The sequence below is a fragment of the Carcharodon carcharias genome, chromosome 16 (genome assembly GCF_017639515.1).
Source record: "Carcharodon carcharias isolate sCarCar2 chromosome 16, sCarCar2.pri, whole genome shotgun sequence".
Taxonomy (NCBI): domain Eukaryota; kingdom Metazoa; phylum Chordata; class Chondrichthyes; order Lamniformes; family Lamnidae; genus Carcharodon; species Carcharodon carcharias.
The window spans coordinates 1,981,349-2,001,441 of NC_054482.1; the positions used below are offsets into that span (position 1 = coordinate 1,981,349).

General features: G+C 40.5%; 1 protein-coding gene across 2 annotated transcripts in view; it reads left to right on the top strand.

Annotated features, from left to right (window-relative positions):
* The window catches only part of ro60 (Ro60, Y RNA binding protein), a 39,332-nt gene extending 26,911 nt beyond the window's left edge, over positions 1–12,421 (top strand). The window contains exons 7-9 of one of the 2 annotated variants that reach the window (XM_041207675.1): positions 8,300–8,413; positions 9,090–9,236; positions 10,870–12,421. In XM_041207675.1, coding sequence (XP_041063609.1) covers positions 8,300–8,413; positions 9,090–9,236; positions 10,870–11,022 — 414 coding nt within the window. In that variant the 3' untranslated portion in view covers positions 11,023–12,421. The remainder of the gene's footprint in view (positions 1–8,299; positions 8,414–9,089; positions 9,237–10,869) is intronic. The other variant, XM_041207676.1, reaches the window with a different exon arrangement.
* The last annotated feature ends 7,672 nt before the right edge of the window (positions 12,422–20,093 follow it).

Sequence of the window (20,093 nt, forward strand, 5' to 3'; positions counted from 1 at the left end):
TGCTGCCCTTTTCCTTTGAGATGGTAGTGGTCGTGGGTTTGGAAGGTGCTGCCAAAGGAGCCTTTGAGTTCCTGCTGTATAGCTTGTAGATGGTACACACTGCTGTCACTGTTTGTCGGTGTTGGAATGAATGTTTGTGGAAGGGGTGCCAATCAAGCAGGCTGTGCCAATCAAGCAGGCTGCTTTGTCCTGGATGGTGTCAAGCTTCTTGAGTGTTGTTGGAGCTGCACTCATTTAGGCAAGTGAAGAGTATTCCATCACACTCCTGACTTGTGCCTTGTAGATGGTGGAGTCAGGAGGTGAGTTACTCGCCCCAGGGTTCTTAGCCTCTGACCTGCTGTTGTATCCACAGTATTTATATGGCTAGTCCTGTTAACTTTCTGGTCAATGGCAACCCCCAGGATGTTGATAGTGGGGGATTCAATGATGGTAATGCCATTGAATGTCAAGGGGCGATGTTTACATTCTTTCTTGTTGAAGATGGTCATTGCCTGGCACTTGTGTGGCTCAAGTGTTACTTGCCACTTGTCAGCCCAAACCTGGTCCAGGTTTTGCTGCATTCGGACATGGACTGCTTCAGTATCTGAGGAGTCACAAATTATGCTGAACATTGTGCAATCATTAGCGAACATCTCCATTTTTGATGGAAGGAAGGTCATTGATGAAGCAGCTGAAGATGGTTAGGCCTAGGACACGATCCTGAAGAACTCCTGCAGCGATGTCCTGGAATGGAGATGATTGATCTCTTAACAACCCCAACCATCTTTTTTTTGTGCTAGGTATGACTCCAACCAGCGGAGAGATTTCCCCCTGATTCCCATTGATTCCAGTTTTGTTAGGGCTTCTTGATGCCTCACTCAGTCAAATGCTGCCTTGAGGTCAAGGGCACACTCACCTCACCTCAGGAGTTCAGCTCTTTTGTCCATGTGTGAACCAAGGCTGTATTGAGGTCAGAAGCTGAGTGACCCTAGCAGAACCCAAACTGGGCGTCAGTGAGCAGGTTATTGCTAAGTAAGTGCTGTTTGAAAGCACTGTTGATGACCCTTCCATCACTTTACTGATGATCGAGAGAAAACTAATGGGGCGGTAACTGGCCGATTATCCTGCTTTTTGTGCACAAGACATACCTGGGCAAATTTCTGCATTGCCAAATAGCTGCCAGTGTTGTAGCTGTACTGGAACAACTTGGCTAGAGGCGTTGGAAGTTCTGGAGCATAAGTATTCAGTACTATTGCCAAAATATTGTCAGGGCCCATAGCCTTTGCAGTATCAAGTGCCTTCGGCAGTTTCTTGATATCATGTGGAGTGATTCGAATTGGCGGAAGACTGGCATCTGTGATGCTGGCGACTGCCGGAGGATTTCAAAATGGATCATCCACTCGGCACTTCTGGCTGAAGGTTGTCGTAAATGCTTCAGCCTTATCTTTTGTACTAATGTGCTGGGTCCCTTCGTCATTGAGGATGGAGAATTTGTGGAGTTGCCTTCTCCAGTGAGTTGTTTAACTGTCCACCATTGTTCACAACTGGATGTGACAGGACTGCAGAGTTTAGATCTGATCCGTTAACCGTGGAATCGCTTAGATCTGTCTAGCACTAGCTGGTTGTGCTGTTTGCACGCTTAGTCCTGTGTTGTAGTTTCACCAGTTTGACACCTCATTTAGGTATGCCTGGTGCTGCTCATGACATTCCCTCCTGCACTCTTCATTGAACCAGGGTTGATCCTTTGGCTTTGTGGTAACGGTAGAGTCGGGGGTATGCTGGACCATGAGGTTACAGATTGTGGTTGAGTACAATGCTATTGCTGATGGTCCACAGTGCCTCATGGATGTCCATTCTTGACTTGCTATATCTGTTCAAAATCTATCCCATTTAGCATGGTGGTAGTGCCACACAACGCGATTGAGGATATCCTCAAGGTGAAGATGGGATTTCATCTGCACAAGGACTTTGTGGTGGTCACCCTTACTGATACTGTCATGGACAGATGCATCAGCAGCAGGCAGGTTGGTGAGGATGAGGTCAAGTATGTTTTTCACTCGTTGGTTCCCTCACCAGCTGCCGCACACCTGGTCTAGCAGCTATGTCCTTTAGGACTCGGCCAGCTTAGTTTGTGGTGTTGCTATCAAGACTACCACACCCAGAGTGCAATTGGCGTCCTTGCCACCCTGAGCACTTCCTCCATGTGGTGTTCAACATGGAGGAGCACTGATTCATTAGCTGAGGGGATGTCCATGTTTGACCTGGTGCCATGAGACTTCATGGGGTCCTAAGTCGATGTTGAGGACTCCCAGGCCAACTCCGTCTCGACTGTATACCACTGTGCCGCCACCTCTGCTGGGTCTGACCTGCCGGTGGGATGGTGATGGTGGTTTCTGCGACGTTGTCTGTAAGATATGATTCCGTGAGTATGACTATGTCAGGCTGTTGTTTGACTAGTCTGTGAGACAACTCTCTCAATTTTGGCACCAGCCCCCAGATGTTAGTAAGGAGGACTTTGCAGGGTCGACAGGGCTGGATTTGCCATTGTTGTTTCTGGTGCCAAGGTCGATGCTGGGTGGTCTGTCCGGTTTCATTCCTTTTTATTGACTTTTTAGTGGATTGATATAACTGAGTGGTTTCCTAGGCTGTTTCAGAGGGCATTTAAAAGTCAACCACATTACTGTGGATCTGGAGTCACATGTAGGCCAGACCAGGTGAGGACGCCAGATTTCCTTCCCTAAAGTACATTAGTGAACCAGTTGGGTTTTTACAACAATGGTTTCATGGTCAACATTAGACTTTTAACTCTTGATTTTTTTAAAAATTTGAACCTGAATCCCCAGAGCATTACCCTGGGTCTCTGGATTAGCAGTCTAGTGACAATACCAGTACGCTACCATATCCCCAGATAAGATTCCCAAATTAATCATTGTTTGGTATTTACCTCATGAACAGAAAATATGCTTCCCATTTTTCTTTTGCTTTTCGACTTGTCTTCTATTTTCTTCTATACCAGTAAATGGTGGGTTTAGCAAGAAATGGTCAGTTGATTTTCCCAAGCTTCTGCTGTTGTGTAAACAGCCTCTAGGTGGCACTTGAAAGTTGGCCTTGTTGAATCATTGCTTTCTCTTGATCCTCTCCTGCCCGTACCCTAACTGCCCTGTTTTTGAAAATTCTTTTGTTGGGAAACATTAGTTCAACCTGTAAGTCTAGAGAATTGAAGTGATTAACTGGAACTGTCTACTGATAAATTACCAGTTGCTTCCAGGAAGCATGCAGTAGTGCCTAGCTGGAATTAAGCTTTACCCATTTCCTCACTATTGGGCCCCAGGCTGATTTGAAATATTGGATTCTATTGAAACTATGGAGATAACTTGAATTTATATAGTACCTCTAGTGTCCAAGGAACTTCACAGGAGGGTTATCAAATGAAATTTGATATTGAGTCACAAAAGGGAACATTAGTATAGGGAAATGGGTTTTAAGGAGGGTCTTAAAGGAGGATGGAGAGGCAGAGAGGGATACCAAGGTTCAGCCTCTCTCAGTGACCATGGATAAGGTGGGAATTGGGGGATAGGGAATGGAGTTGGTGACTTCATGCCAGAGAAAATTTCTGCTCATCCCAGGATTGGATGTCAAGCAAGCAGCAGAACAAATTAGAGAGAGTAGAGGAGTCAAGAGAGGTGGTGGTGAAGTAGAGCTGTGTGTTTTCAGCGTACTTATGAAAACCTAAGCAGTGCTCTTGGATGATGTCGCCAATCGGCCACGTTGATGAGAGATAGGAGGGGGACAGAGACAGATCCTTGTGAGATTCCAGAGGCAATGGTGCAGGAAGAGAAGCCATTGCAGGCAGTTCTCTGACTACGACTGGATAGGCAAGAATGGAACCGTGCAAGGGCAATTTCACCCAGCTGGATGATGGAGGAGTGGCGTTGGAGGATATTGGCGTTCTCGACAATGTCAGTGGCTGTAGATAGATGAAGGAGGATTGGGAGGAGTGGTTCATCTTTGTCACTATCACATAGGATCTCAAATGTGACTTTGTGTACTGTAACCAGTTCATTGCAGTGGTGGGGGGAGGGATGGTGGGGGCTGAAACCTGATCAGGGTTCCAGGAAGGAGTTGCAAGAGAAACAGACATGAACTTGGGGGGCAACAGCATGCTGAAGGACTTTGGAAAGGAAAAAGTTAGGGCGGGGGGAACCTTAGGGAAAGTTTGCCTTGGTGGCCTTGGGCAGGGGTTCTAAACTGGGGACCGACAGCCCAGCACCACCTTTTATCGCTGATGGGCAGCAATGCACTATTTATAGCGGGAAGGCAGAGCTGCGGGAACACAGATCTGTGTAACCAATGAGGATTGAATGAATCTATCAGAAGGTATAGGAGTATCTCAATCTGCTACATTGTAGCTCATGTGCCAGCTCTTTGTGCAGCCTGATCTGAGGCATCAGTATAGCCACAACATGTCTATAGACTTGTCCTAGTGGTCAACGCTTCTCACCTTGACGGAGGTGGACAAGAAGCCAGCACAACCCCTCCACGTGAAATATGACAGTGCAGACATTGATGTGCTGGGTAAAGTGCTGACCCCAACCCAGGTACTGACTGCAGCAGTAAAATGCAGTAATCATTACATGGCCTGGAGCATGCAACAAGAGGTAAAAAACAAAGAATGAATTAATTGGTGCATAAAGTGCTTAATGGAACATGTGGCAATCAATCCAGCTGCTGGAAATTAATAGTATTGTTAAAAAGGAGGACTACATTGAGGTTGAACTTAACTTTGAGCTATATGTGTGCTGTTGTATCACACGTCTGCTGTTATTCTTAAGCTGGACTTCAATGGAATGACCATTGGAAAGCAAACTGAATAAATGCTGAAATATTTCTTTACGTGACTGCAGCAGAAGCTGCATTTATTTTGCTGCTGCAAAAAGTTGTTTGTCATCTTCTTACACTGAGCCTGGGCTTATGTGGAATATTTATTGATATTTCTATAGCCATCTCCGCTTTGTTTAATTCTGCGGAGGTTTAGATACTTGCAGCTCTTTGAGATACATTATTTATAGTTTTATGATGAAAGTGGTGTCAAATTCCTAAAGACATTTTCTTGCCATGCCACAAACTCAGAAATTTCCCAGCCATGGTGTACCAGAATTGCTCTACAACCTGTTCATATTAGCCACCACTTAAAAGTCTGACGAAACTGATGTAATGTGAACAAAATACTTGACTCTTTAAGATCCAAATATTTACAGATGAGGTAGATCATTCGGTCCACCTTAATTCAACCATCCAAGTTTCACATTAAGTAAAAAAAAGTATAAATGTTTAATTCTATAACTAATTCTTATACAGAAAAAATACTTGTGTTAGGGGGAGTCCATGAAAATTTCATAAGATGAAAGGGGGGCATCAGTAGCAAAAATGGTGTAGAGGAAGGGAGGGAAGCAGCAGGGACAGCAGAATGGATGCCTTCAACCTTAGTGACAAAAACGTCCTTGAGCACCTCACACATATTGAAGGTGAAGGTTTAGGAGGCAGAAAAGTTCTTTCAGAAGTTGAGAGCTATGATGACCCGGGAGTGGTGAGCTGTTTTGGTTGAGGAGGGCAGGACCTGATATTATTTAATGGTCCAGCTAGATATGGCGATGCATGGATAAACCAGTTGTCCACTATCAACGTTGCGGTCTGTATCTCTTGGACTTAAGAGAGTGGAGAATAAAGCAACCGGAATTAATGAAAGCAATGATTTTAATGGGAATTAGGGCATCAGAGGTGAAGGCAAAGGTGTAATTGAGCAGATTGGTAACAGCAGATATGTTGTGGTGAATGGAGGTCCAAAGGTGAGATGGTTGGGAATCTGAAATTACCATGGTAAGTGAATTGAGGAGAGTTCTTTCCAGGGCAGATGCAGAGAGAAGTGGGGTGCGAATGGTGAGGAATACAGGAAGTGATCAGAGTTGAGATTATCTGTGATTAACGTAATTGGAGCAGTGAGACCATGTGAGTTACAAGGTTGAGGAGGTAGCCATGCACATGAGCAGGAGAGTTTATATGGAACCACAGGATTCAAGTTATCTCCTTAGTATGTCCAAGGAGCAGCTTAGGGTGGGAGTAGCAATCTACTGACAGACAAAATATGCTACTAAAATATTTCTCTAGGTAGCTTGATCCTTAATTATCTATGGATGTGGTAAGAAATATTTTCTATGAAAATATGCCTGTTATTAATTTCTTTGTTTAAGGATAGTTGCAAAGTGCGAACCTCTGATCTGTACCAAATAGAAAAATATTATGACGTTGCTATGCCTGTAGCAATCTGTGTAAACTTTTAAACTATCTGCCGCCTTTAATTCCTTGGCTGTTTTACCTAAGTTTGAATTTGTAGCGGTCTAGGTGACTTCTTGGAGTTTAGTGTTACAGCTGGCCATGAAAATTGTAATATTTATGGATACTGGTAGCTATGAAGTCCAAAGACTGGCGGTATCTACCCATTGCATTAGGCTTTTGAAGATATAGCACCCCCTGCCCTCCACCATGTCAGTGTCTACTGATGCACAACGTAACAGAATAAATAAATCATATAATTATCTTTTGCCTATGCTTTCTGAAATATTCTTGTAAAAGCAGAGTTCTGTAATACTAATTTCAGATCAATTACTATTTTTGTATCTTTGCACTCAGCTCTTGGAAAAAGGCTGGTTAATGCACATAATCACCTTTATACCAGCTAATAAGGTGATTAGTCCTACATGGCAGGGAGTTTTGTGGGTGCCACAATCCATCAACCCACACATCAGGGATGATGCCTCGCACATCCATCACTTGACATGACTGCTGGGTTTGAACATTGCACCTAACCCTAAGGCAGGAATGTTACCACATTCCTCACCCATATTCCTCACCATTCGCACCCCACTTCTTTCTGCATCTGCCCTAGAAAGAACTCTCCTCAATTCACTTACCATGGTAATTTCAGATTCCCAACCATCTCACCTTTAGACCTCCATTCACCATAACCATATCTGCTGCTACCAATCTGCTCAATTACACCTTTGCCTTCACCTCTGATGCCCTAATCCCCATTAAAATCATTGCTTTCATTAATTCCGGTTGCTTTATTCTCCACTCCCTTACGTCCAAGAAACACAGACCGCAATGTTGACAGTGGACAACTGGTTTATCCATGCATCACCATATCTAGCTGAACCACTAAGTAATACCAGAGTGAGCCAAAGCTCACTCTTTCATCTAGGTTTTTTTCATTCATTCATGGGATGTGAGCTAGTATTTATTATCCATCTCTAACTGCTCTTGAGACGCTGATGATGAGCTGCTGCCTTAAACCGCTGCAGTCCATCTGGTGTAGATATAGCTCCAGCACTGTTAAGAAGGGAGTTTCAGGTTTTTGACCCAGCCACATTGAAGGAATGGCGATATAGTTCCAAGTCAGGATGGTATGTGGCTTGGAGGGGAACTTGTAGGTGGTAGTGTTCCCATGTTCCCGAGGCTGAGCCTCTGTCCTGGGATGCCAGTGGAGCTGAGGAGTGGGGTGTAGGGTGAGACACCGATGGCGCCGGTGTCCTGCTCCCTTTCTCCCCTGCCCCGGGTTAGTCACACTTTGTCACTTGTCAGCAGCTGGCAGCTTCCTGTCCCTGCTCTGGTGTCGCGCTCTCCCCATAGCCTGGGCCTTTGGTGTTGCGGCTGAGACTCAGGCATCAGAACATGGTGGTGGCTAGTCCAGAGTGCAGCATGCAGGGGCTGGGCAAGGCGGGGTTGGATTTTGAAATCTCACTGCGGGTGAGAAAAAAGTGCAACAGACTGGGCCCAGCCCCTGGGCCAGGGGCTCCCCACCCCTGTTCTAGGTGATAGAGGTTATGAATTTGGAAGGTGCTGTTGCAGGAGCCTTGGTGAGTTGCTGCAGTGCATCTTGTAGATTGTACATACTGCTGCCACTGTGCGCTGTGGTGGAGGGAGTGAATGTTTAATGTGATGAATGGTGTGCCAGTCATGCAGGTTGCTTTGTCCTGGATGCTGTTGAGCTTCTTGAATGTTACTGGAACTACACTCATTCAGGCAAGTGAAGAGTATGCCATCACGTTCCTGACTCGTGCCTTGTAGATGGTGGACAGGCTTGGAAGTCGAGCTGAGTTACTCCCACAGAATTCCCAGCCTCTGACCTGCTCTTATAGCCACAATGTTTATATAGCTGGTCCAGTTATGTTTCTAGTCAATGGTAACATTCAGGATGTTGATGTGACATAAATGTTTGAGACTTGTCTAAGAGAAGTGACCATTGAGTTTTCTCTCTTTTCAGGTAGTTGCACGCACAGAAACCAATTTTACAATAGTTGCTTTTTCTGATGAAATGGTTCCGTTATGTATCACTTCAGAAATGGCACTGGATGAAGTATTTACTGCCATGCATGTGGTAATGTAAAATCTTTACTTTTTTAATGTCAATTTTCATAGATCCTGCCAGCTTCATCCACATTATCAGTAATTAAGGGATCACTAGTGTGCATACGAAAACCTGCGTTTTTCCCACTTTGCCAATTTTGTCCCCGAAGTTCTATAAATTAGTCGTAACCCCAATGCTGAAAGATCATTTCAGAATTCATTTAAGGAGGGTGCATCATCAATCATGAGCCTTTCTTAAACCTGAAGCTGTTCAGTATTAGATTGTTACATACAAATTTCCACAATATATTGGCATGAATTTCCAAGCAAATTAACTTAATTAGTGTCGCAGCCTTATGTTTCTTCACTCAGCTCATCTCTAAATAACCTGGGGTGCCTGCTAGTTTTTGCACATAGCACCCTCCATCAAAAAAGTAAGTGAAGAAATATATCTTTTCGCCCAGTCTTGCAAACATTGCAGACGTTGATCCTAGTGCTCAAATTACTGCGTGCAGCTCCTCAAAAAAAATCCTTTTTTAAATGTAGAATACAGGATTGCGGTTTTTTTTCTCTTACTTTTTTCATTACTTCATTCGCTTAATTGGAATCTTTTTTTTTTCCACCTGAAATTTGTAATTAAAGTGAACTAAAATGAAATTATCCTGCTTTTTTTGCATTGTAAAGACAATTTTGAATGTTTTCAACAGGTCCCATTTGGTGCCACTGACTGTGCTCTCCCCATGTTGTGGGCTATCAAGACAAAAACTGTTGCAGATGTGTTCCTTGTCTTCACCGACAATGAGACATATTATGGAAATATTCATCCTGTAGATGCCCTAAGAGAATACAGAAAGGTGAGAGAACTCAAAGTAATCCGATGATGTGACAATTTTTACAAGGCAGGTAAGCTTAAATTTGGGGAATGTAAAAATGTGCTGTAGCTCCTCTCTGGGATCAGAAAGGTGTCAATCTCTCGCATGAGCTCTGTTGCCTGGTCTTGCAAAAGAGGAATACTGATTGGCAACAACACTCCTGGATTAGAGGAGGACCAATAGTCAGTGTTCCTCTCTCTGATCGTTAAATGACAACTCCTACTGGGGACACTGGTATTGGATACTGGGATAAGACAGAATTGGCCTTGGCTGTAATAATCCCCAAAGCTGGATCAGCTGCTGGCACTCTCCATCAAGCTCAAGATGAATAATAACTGCTACTTGGATGAGGCATCTTATGCTCAGTGCCTGAAAAACTGCACTCCTGTATTAAGGTTGGTATCTTCCATAGGGAGGATGGGGAATTGCCCTATAGTGAAAACTTTTTATGATTTCCTATTTATCTAAGAATATAAATTGACATGCTATTTAATATGTAACAATTTGACACTTAGAAGTTCATAAGAGAATGAACCAACATGATGGCTCTATAGGACCACCTGACCAGTAGGATCTCCAGTTTGCTCCTCTATGCTAAGATCTTGGCGTTGGCAGACACTGGGACACTACACCTAAGTAGCCAGGAATTGTATTTAATGTAGTGCTGAAAGCATTTGTGATTAGCACAAATCACTGCCTTGAGAAAAGGGGTGAAGGTTCAGTTGGGAGGTGAATAAGAGGCGTCCCTCAGATATTTGCTGTGCATTGAAAAGAACACACAGAATACTTCAGCTATCCCTCTTCCTCTGGAACTTGCTGCTGTTTACATTTGCTAATGTAAATGGCGTTAAGTTTTCAGAGTAAAAATCCCAGGTCCTAGTTAAGACTGCCTATGAAGTGTGATTCCAGCCCACTTGATGTAAGACATGGTACTAAGATTACCTCTCACCTATCAAGCTGCCAGTAAATGCCTGAACTAAGTTGAAGTAAATGTGACATTCACCTTACAGACTTCCATCAGCATCATCCCTGGCTTTAGTTGCATAGCAATATGATCAACATATGAGCCAACATTTGTGTCCTCTAAATATTCCAATAACCAATAAAAGAGGCTATTTTCACTGGTACCTCAGGAACACTCAAACAGAAGTACAGATGCTACTTATAGAGGCACTGAGCAAGTTTCTGACAAGTTGTCTGATCGAACCTTCCTCAACCATCCAGAAAGTCTAAATTGTAGAGAAGTTATGATCTAACAAGTGTGTGTGCATAATTGCTTGTTATAGCTGCACAGTAATTAAAGAAAAAGCAGTTCCATAGCAGCAGTAGAAGCTTCATGCTGCATTAGAGAAATATTTCCCAAATAGTCCTATAATATGAACACAGCTAAAGGAATACAAACAATAGTTATTTCTTGGTCAATCCAAATCATACAAATGTAAAACGTTACAGGTGCTAGAAATCTGCAATCAAAATAGCAGGTGCTGAAAATACTCAGCGAATTAGGCAACATTTGTAGAGAGAGAGAGAAACAGAGTTAACCTTCCATCAGGATGTCAATTCAGATCATCTTCAATTGCCAAAGTTTGTTAGCTTACTCTCTTTTTTGTTACAGAAAATGGGCCTCCCTGCCAAATTGATTGTCTGTGGATTGACTTCTAACGGTTTCACCATTGCTGACCCGGATGACAAAGGCATGCTGGATATTTGTGGTTTTGACTCTGGGGCTCTGGAAGTCATTCAAAACTTTGCGTTGGATTTGATTTAAATATCGGAAGAAACCACTGAATTATTTAGTTAGAGTAATTACTCATCAGGTTTCTAGGACTGCATAAACGAAAAACTCTCAAAATGGATTGCTAGTTTCTTGGTAGAGTGTCCGTTTGAATTAACGGGTCACTATAAATGGCATGACTGTAAATGGATTTTAAGAATGTTCTGTCACAGCGAATTGTTTTAATTATAGTGTACTTTTGACTTTCCGATGTGGAGGGATTTGTAATCTTAACTAGAAACATCTAAGTAGACACAACCAAAGTTGTGCTCCTTTTTTTGTTCAGTGAGTTTACATAAGACCATTTTGACAGTAAATAGGTTAAATGTAGTAGTGGAGAACACTTTAATTGTAATTTTTTGCCGTGAGCAGGCTGACAAGAGTTGAGATGTTTCAGTCGTGGAAAGGGATAACGTTTTTGAGGAGGATTGGGTCACAAAAGTATTCTGAGACAAGAATTTTTCTACTGCATTGTATTCCGTAGTTCTTTTAATAGTAATTACGTGAAAAGAATTGAAGAAAGATGAAGTGGACATTAAAGCCAGTGTGGGAATGTAGTAAACTAGAGTTTTTATAGGCGGATTGTGCTGAATAAAATAGACTTTAAAAGGTGAACCTACGTGCAAGTATGCTACTACCTTTAAAAAATTCTATTATTCAGCTGTCAGATATAAGAGTTGGGTTTAAAAGACATCCGTAAGTGTCACATACACAAAAATAGATTCTACTTAACATTCACCAGCACTTTGTTTTGAAATAGATCTTAGATTTTTGTAGCTACTGTCACTGAGAGTCTGGAGAAGTGTGAGCTAGAGATATATTGAAGATTAATATAACTCAGAGATTAGGTTAACAATTAAATTTCATTTTGCAGGCGTTAGCGCAGTGTTAGCATTGCTGATTGACAGGAACAATCCGTCGTTCAAGTAAACTGTCTCATGTATTGATAGTCAATCTAGATAGTTTTAAGCATGAAATCTTTACCAAACATGTATGCGAGCCTGTATATAAGGTAAGCCATAAGTGACATAACTTTGCTGATCTGATCAGCCCTTTTTGATTCTAAGGGTCTGATGCAGCTCGCAACATGTTACCAAACTTATCAATTATGCTTCCAATGTGATCCTGTTTGAAAAGAATACATATGAAGAGTTATGAATTAACCCCATGAACAAGCCACTTTTTGTCAGGAGAAATTATCTTCATGATTAAGGAAAGCGTAAGCTGTTACGAGCATGTTTTTGCAGTGACTGGGAATTCCAGACATCACTACAGTGTGTTTTTGAAAGAACGGAATGCAATATTATAATGTTAGATATGTAAATCAGAGGGAATGGGGCTTGTATGAAGATGCTAAAATTTCGACATAATAAAAATGGTGTTGGGAAAGAAATAAGTGCATTCAGCAGAATAAGCTTTGGATAACTTGAATCATCAAAACGTGAAAATATTGATGAAAAACAGTTTATTTTTAAACTAGAATTTTGTGCAATTATGTTAGGTCATAAATACCATTCCTCCTTGTGAACTTTTATAAATATGTTTTTTTTCTGCTCCTCTTCTAAAAGCAGTTCCTCTAGTTTGACCCCCTCCCCTCTATTACCTGGCACAAGTGGACATTAGTCACATGTAAGTCTGAATAATGTACTGATTGTTTGGTTGGGGGTTTTACAGGCAGGTTTGATCCTCTGCTGTCCTGATGTCTTTATACATGTATAATTCGAGCAAACGCTACCAAGTAGCAGCCTTACAGTTTTCCGAGCTAACTGAACAAGATCACAGACCAAGCCTAAGATCTTGCTGGTCTGCATAAAACCCACTGTGCAGTTGTTGCAGCCTCCCTTTGTAAACGCCCAAGAAGCTATTAAACTGTAGATGGTATTTAACTAGTTTTATTTTGCCCAAAACAATAAAATCTCTAGAAATGGAAAAGAATTGTAGCTACTGCAATGAAATGCATGTAGTGCTACCTGAATAATGTTGTTACAGTAAAGTTTCAAATGTTGATATCTCAATCTTGTATGCTCTTCCATCAGATTGTTTAAATCACTTGACATGGCAGTGGAAGTTGTTTGGATAGATGATCGGGAAGTTTCGTGTGTGTCAGTCTCTTAGCCATTTGTTAAACTGGTAGGATTAATTGCCACTAGTTTATGACCTAGGTGGGTGTTGCTGATAGCTGAAAGATGGCTTGGAGCATCCTGTATTTTTATACTTCTTGCTTCTTGCATGATGCATGGTTGGTGTGAAACCATGTTGTTAAAGGCATGACAACCTTTTCAGCTAATTGGTTGATTCCGATCCATCAGAATGAATGATACTGTTTTTATATGATGTGGGTACAGAAACGGGGATATGGCCGGACTTTTAGCTGTCTGTGTCTGGTATAATCAAAGCACGTTGTTCCACAGAAAAATGGCACAACAGCATGTTAAAATGTCATTCGCCAAATTGGACCCAATGCAATGTAATGCAGCAGGTAGGCCCATGAAGATCTAGTAAAACTAAGGTGATGGAAGATAAAAATTTAATGAGTGAATGTTGGAATACAGAACGCTACAGTTGGGGCCCTTGAAAGATTAGACCAAGTACTTCCCTCATAATTACAGGTTAATCCCACTCTGACTGCTGATGTGTTAAAATCAAGTTAGAACTAACAAACTTTATTACTAAAGTTGATACAAAAAAACTCCATTCCATAAAGATAAAAGACACGTACTTTAAAATCACATTCAAACAAAATGAAACTAAATTAACTGATTTCATATAATAAACACCCAATTGTCCATAAAATCTGTAAAAATATCCAAAGTTAGCATCATTTGAAATTTTGTGGTATGACTGGCAAAAATTTCATAGTCATTGATTTGTTAAAACGCCTAAAGGGTATTTTTGAGTCAAAGCCATTTGCCCCAAGCTCCAGTGATGAAACCAAAAAACTTGATGTTCACGCCTTGGGCCATATCAATAATAAGAGATTTCAGGTGTTTGTATTTGTTGACTTTCTCTGATCCAGTTTTCTCTGAGGATTTGTTGTCCTCAAACCTAATTGTTACATTGACTGTGCCACATCTTTTCCTTTAACAAGTGTAACACCAGATTCTAGAGGTTATTAGCTGATGATCTAAACTTTGGTTCCAAAGAAGCCGTTCAGCCATATTTTATAAGTTTTTTTTCTTTCAGCAAATTAGGAATCTTATTATGTCTATGAATCTTTGTGTTCTTCACAAATACACAACTCGCAGGAATGAGAGAGATTGTTTCATTGTTGTGGTCACACTTTCTACAGTTCTTAGTGTCCTTGTCTACCAATTGCCACAAAGCATAGTTGGTCGGCTATTATTTGTTTGTAACAGAAGAGCCTTAATGAAAGTGGGCTGCTTCATATAGTTAAATTTAAGGCATTTATTAAATATTGGATCATTATGGAAATATACAGTACCCACACTTCAAAAGCTAAGTTGAGACCATTTCTTAAATTCAAACTCCTGTCATCTTGCAATTCATCCACAATGTTATGCTTCTTTCATGACTTCGATGTTACCTTACATGATGGTATCATGATATCTTCATCTCTATTCAGGACCTCCTTGATTCCAGGGAAACCACAAGAATCCACAATAAACTGTTGGACTTTGTGTAGAGCCCTTGAAATATTCAATTAGTTGATATTAATTCCATTTAATATGAAGGAAGCCATGATGACCTATTAATAGCAACCCATTTCCTAATAATTGCAGTTGGAATCTGGATTTTTAACTTTGGGAGACCCTGTCCACAGTTTCTACTGCTAGAATAAAGAAGACTCTGAAATTTCATCCGGGAGATGTAAAATGTTTTTCATGACCTTCTTAGTTCTCAGTGTTCTCCAATCTGATTCAAACATTCTGAGAAACCTTATTTAATAAAAGTGAGGTATTATATAAGTTCTCAGAATTTCCAACCATTGAATAGGTTTTAAAGCTGCAAGCATCAAACTGTCTACCCAGTCCTGTAATGTAGTTTCCCAATTATTATCTTTAATCCCAGTGCACCAGGTCTGTACGAGCACCAAGGTATTTCGCAAATTTTCCTGGTATAATATAATTTAGTTCAGACCCATTAAGGATCCATTTTTTATCATTATTATAATAAATTGTTTTATTCTTGGCCCCATATAAAAACTTGCAGTCTTTTTAACATTATTTTCTAAGCCAGCTTTTCTTCAAAAATTCTCTAAATTTTGAGTCATACTTATTAAGGATTTGCTCAATAAAGCAATATCGTGCAAATGCAAGGGTCATGAAATTAACAGATCTATTATTCCCCAATTTGATGGCTGTACCTTTTTTCTAAAGTACATGTGAGGGTATCTATCACACTATTAAATAACAAGTGATAAAGGGTCACCTTGTTTAACTCTATGGATTGAAATTGGCTTAGTTCTACTACCTGTTTTGACTAAGGTTATTACACCACTGTACAAGTTTTCAACAAATTTAATAAATTTATTATATAGTCCCAGGTACTATTGACTTTTTAGTATCAACTTATGTCCCACAGAGTCAAACTCTTCAGCAAGGTCAACAAATGCTACAGCCAGATGTTTTTTCTAATCGAGTTTTGCTCCAATTCTGAAGGATGATATTCTCATTACAACTGGAGGTATTAGCTATGAAAACCTTTTGCTTGGGGTTAATTATAAATAGCATTGCCAATCTTTTGGCAATAATCTTTGTAAAAAGGCACAATAGAACCAAGCTAATTGTCAATATTCCTTAATGCTTCCAATCTTCAGTTTTAGGAATTCAAATCATTCTACAACGTTTAAACGTATCAGGAACCATTGATGTTTTCATCCACAAATTAAGAAATTTAGGGAGAATCATGGGATTCATACTAGACAAATCTTTTAGATCATCCGTATTCAATTTATCTGGTTCAGGGGCTGTATTTTTCTTAAATTCATCAGTTCTGTCCCTGATTTCATTCTCAGTGATATTGTCCATAAGCCTTCGTTCTATAAGGTTGAAAGTTTCTCGGTATCGGCTTTACTGCTAAGGATGGGCAATTTGGTTTCAAAGCAATTCTCTAATTCACCCACATATATAGGGCAGTTAATTTGGTCAGGTCCCCTCATGATTCTTCTTGCTAAACATTTCCTATCATTTTTTAAAGAGTTTGGGTCTGTTTAAAAATGGATTTCCTCCAAGCTAATCTCTTACCCACCCCCACCCTATTAGGAGGCACAACCACACCTTTGTTACTACTACCCATGTCAACCTCAGGCTCTCAATTCATAAAATTAGTGTTAGTAGAATCTTTACAAATAATGTTATTCCTTAAATTAACATTATGATCAGATAAATGAAGCTGCAACTGGATTTAGTTGCACTATTAGGTAGAATTAATTAGAACAAAACAACTGAGAAATTAATAGATCTAAAAGCCAACAAATCCCCTGGATCTGGTGGCCTATGTTCTAGGGTTTTAAAAGGCTGCAGAGATGGTGATGCAGTGGTTTTGATCTTCCAGAATTTCCTAGATGCTAGAATGCTCCATGTGGACTGGAAGGTGGAAATGTTCAAGAAGAGAAAAAATGTGGAATTACAGACCAGTTAGCTTGATGTCAGTAGCAGGGAAAATGCTACAATCTATTATTAAAGATGTGGTAATCAGACATTTGTAAAATCACAATATGATTAGGCAGAGTCAAATATGGTTTTATGAAAGCAATTTTTTTTCTTTTGTGGAATGTGGGTGTTACTGACAAGGTCAGCATTTGTTGTCAATCCCTAATTGCCCTTGAACTGAGTGGCTTGCTAGGCCATTTCATAGGGTGATTAAGAGTCAACCATATCGCTGAGTGTGGAGTCACATGTAGGACAGATCAGGTAAGGTTGGCAGATTTTGTTCCCTAAAAACATTAGTGAACCAGATGTCATAGTCAATATTACTGAGACAGCTTTATATTCTCAATTTATTAATTTAATTTAAATTCCACCAGCTGTGGGGTTGGGATTTAAATTGGTGTTCCCAGAGCATTAGCCTCTTGATTACTCCTCCAGTGACATTACCACCGTGCCACGCTCTCTCCTTATTGAATTTGACAAATCTACTAGAGATTTTTGAGGGTATAATGAGCAGCATAGCTAAGGGGAACCAGTGGATATAGTATGTTTGGATTTTCATGAGGTAGTTGCTAAAGTGCCACACAAGTGTTTGTTAGATAAGATTAGGATTGGGAGTAATTTAAAAACATGGATTGATAATTAGTTAGTGGACAGAAAATTGAGATGGTCATATTCAGAATGGCAGGATATAATTAATGGGGTGTTATAAGGATCAGTGCTTGGGCCTCAGCTATTTGCAATCTACACAATGACTTAGATATATTACACTTGATCCCCTCATCTAAGTTTGTGGACAGTACAAATGTTACAGACAACAGGGGGTTTAATTTAAACAGCTCTCTCACCACCCATCCTTAAGCAGAAAGGTATTTTGATTTCCTCCTTTATAAGCAATGGCATATTTACCAACCCCTCGGTTTTGGAATGTTCCAATTTCTATTAATAACCCCACAGCAAACTGTACCCACCCCCCCCCCCCCACCCCCCATGCATTCATACATTAAAGAGGGATAGAGAAAGAAAGGTTTACAGGGCAAAGACCACAGACAAAGAAAAGGAATTGTTGTTTTACACATGTGGCTAGAGTCCAGAATCAATGTCCAACGATGTATTCCTTCAGCAGGCTAAACTGATACTGGATAATTCACTTTCCCAGTAGAGTTGACTTCCACGCTGAGATAGGCACACACAGATGAATTAGCCTTGTAGGCGGTGGTACAGAAGTTCCAGTCACAGCAGTGTAGATGGGGGCCAGGTACTTCAAACCTGGACAGAGCCTCTTTTCTGTGCTGCTGCTTGGTAGATGGAAAGTTGGCAGACTGAGCTTTGCAGCTCCACGGGGCAATAATACTGGTTCCACCAGCTAGGGGGGTCATGTCATATGACTCCCACCTCTCCACTTTGGCTTTGACAAAGGGTGTATATCTCTTTGTCTGGGTCCCTGAGATTGTTAATGTTCCAACCAATAAGTCTTGCAGGGAGGTTGCAGGTTGCTTTGTCCTAGCTGACAAATTGGCTCTGGTTGGCCAGGACTGGCTTATGAAATGTGGATGTCCTTTGTATAATTCCCTTTGAATTTTGTCTCTTCAGCCCACGGGGGTCTTTGGTGTCTCTTCAGAGATAACAAGGCACAAGTTTCTGTGATACTGCCAAATAGCCCCTTTTGTTCAGCTTCAGCCATTTTAAAAAGGGTCTTTGCCCTGATTTTTGAATTTTAGAAATTAGCTGGAGGGATATAGTGAAGTATTAAATACAAAGCTAAGCTGGAAGGTAATTTGCTATGGTATCTTCTTAAGCTGTGAGGAGAATGCAAAGAGGCTGCAAAGCAATTAGACTGGTTAAATGGGCAAGAAGTTGGTAGATAGAAGATAACGTGGGAAGTGTGAAATGATCTACTTTGTAGGAAGAATAGAGCAGCAAAATGTTTTTTAAAGTAAGACTAGTAAATGTTGATGTTCAGAGGGATTTGGGTGTCCTTGTGCATAAATCACAATGTTTATATGCAGGTACAGCAGGAAATTAAGAAGTCAAATAGTATGTTAGCTTTTATTGGAAGGGGGTTGGAGTATGAGTTAGGAAGTCTTGCAGCAATTATATAGGGCTTTGATGAGACCATACCTGGAGTACTGGGTACAGTTTTGGTCTTAGCTAGGACAGATATACTTGCCTTATAAAGAGAGCAATGAAGGTAAATGAGATTAATTTCTGGGATGAGAGGGCTGTCCTAGAGGAACGAGTGAATAAAACAGGTCTATATTGTCTGAAGTTTAGAAGAATGAGAGGTGGTCTAGTTGAAATATTCATGATTCTTAGAGGACTTGACATGTTAGATGCTGAGAGGCTGCTTCCCTTGCTGGAGAGTCTAGAACTCAGGGTCACAGTCTCAGGTAAGAGGTTTGTCATTTAGGCCCAAGATGAGAAGAAATTCCTTAACTCACGCAGTTATGAACCTATGGAATTGCCTATCCCGAAGGGCTGTCGTATGTGTAGTCAATGTATATATTTAAGGCTGAGAATGATAGATTTTTGAGCACTAAGGGAATTGAGGGACTGGGTGAGAAAGTGGAGTTTATGTAGAAGTTTGGCCATAAATCTAATTGAATGTCGGAGCAAACCCAAGGATTATTGTCAGAATTGTCATTAATCAAGTTAAAATCTGTTTTAGGGTAAAGAATTAGGGAAGAATGTAACTTAAGTATTTGTATGCAAGTTGAACAGTGCAAATGTCTAAACTTGAATGGTTTGGAAGATTGCCTTAAAATCAACTTCAGGCACAAGTCCACATTGTGTCTGTTATTGCCGAAGCAACACAACAATGGACATCTTTATGAATCAACAATTCGGGTCATTAGACTGAAACTAGTCACAAAGGCCAGTGTTTAGGTAGTTAAAATTTTACAGCATTGATTTTTAATTCTTGAGCTATGTCCCAGGAAAAAGATTTTGCTCAGATTTCACATCAAACTGGAGGACCAGCTGCATTAGAAAAAGATTAAAAGCAAGATATCACAGCAGCAGAGAAGGGCAGTCATTAACAATATGAGAAAGCTGTTGTGACAGCATTGATTTTTTTTGGAGACTTCCAACTGAACCAAAAGATCTTGATTAAAATTGTTATGGATTGCTATGTAAAAGTATGTGCTCTGTTCTATGCAAATACTCAGGTACTTGTATGTTTAAAGCCTATGACCACTTAGTCAAGATCTTTACATTCGTCTGCTAAAATTGACATTTGGAGATTTGGCTGCCTCCTAATAAATGTGATAATTTCCAGTGTTACAATCAATTTTGATTTGGCCATAGACAACTTGCATTTGTATAGCACCTTTAACGTAGTAATAATGTCTTGAGGCACTTCACAGGAATGTTGTCAGAATAACAGAAGCTGCATTTACTCTCTTGAAATTGAAAATTGAACTTGTAGGTCTTGAACTTTGTTCACCTATCCTACAG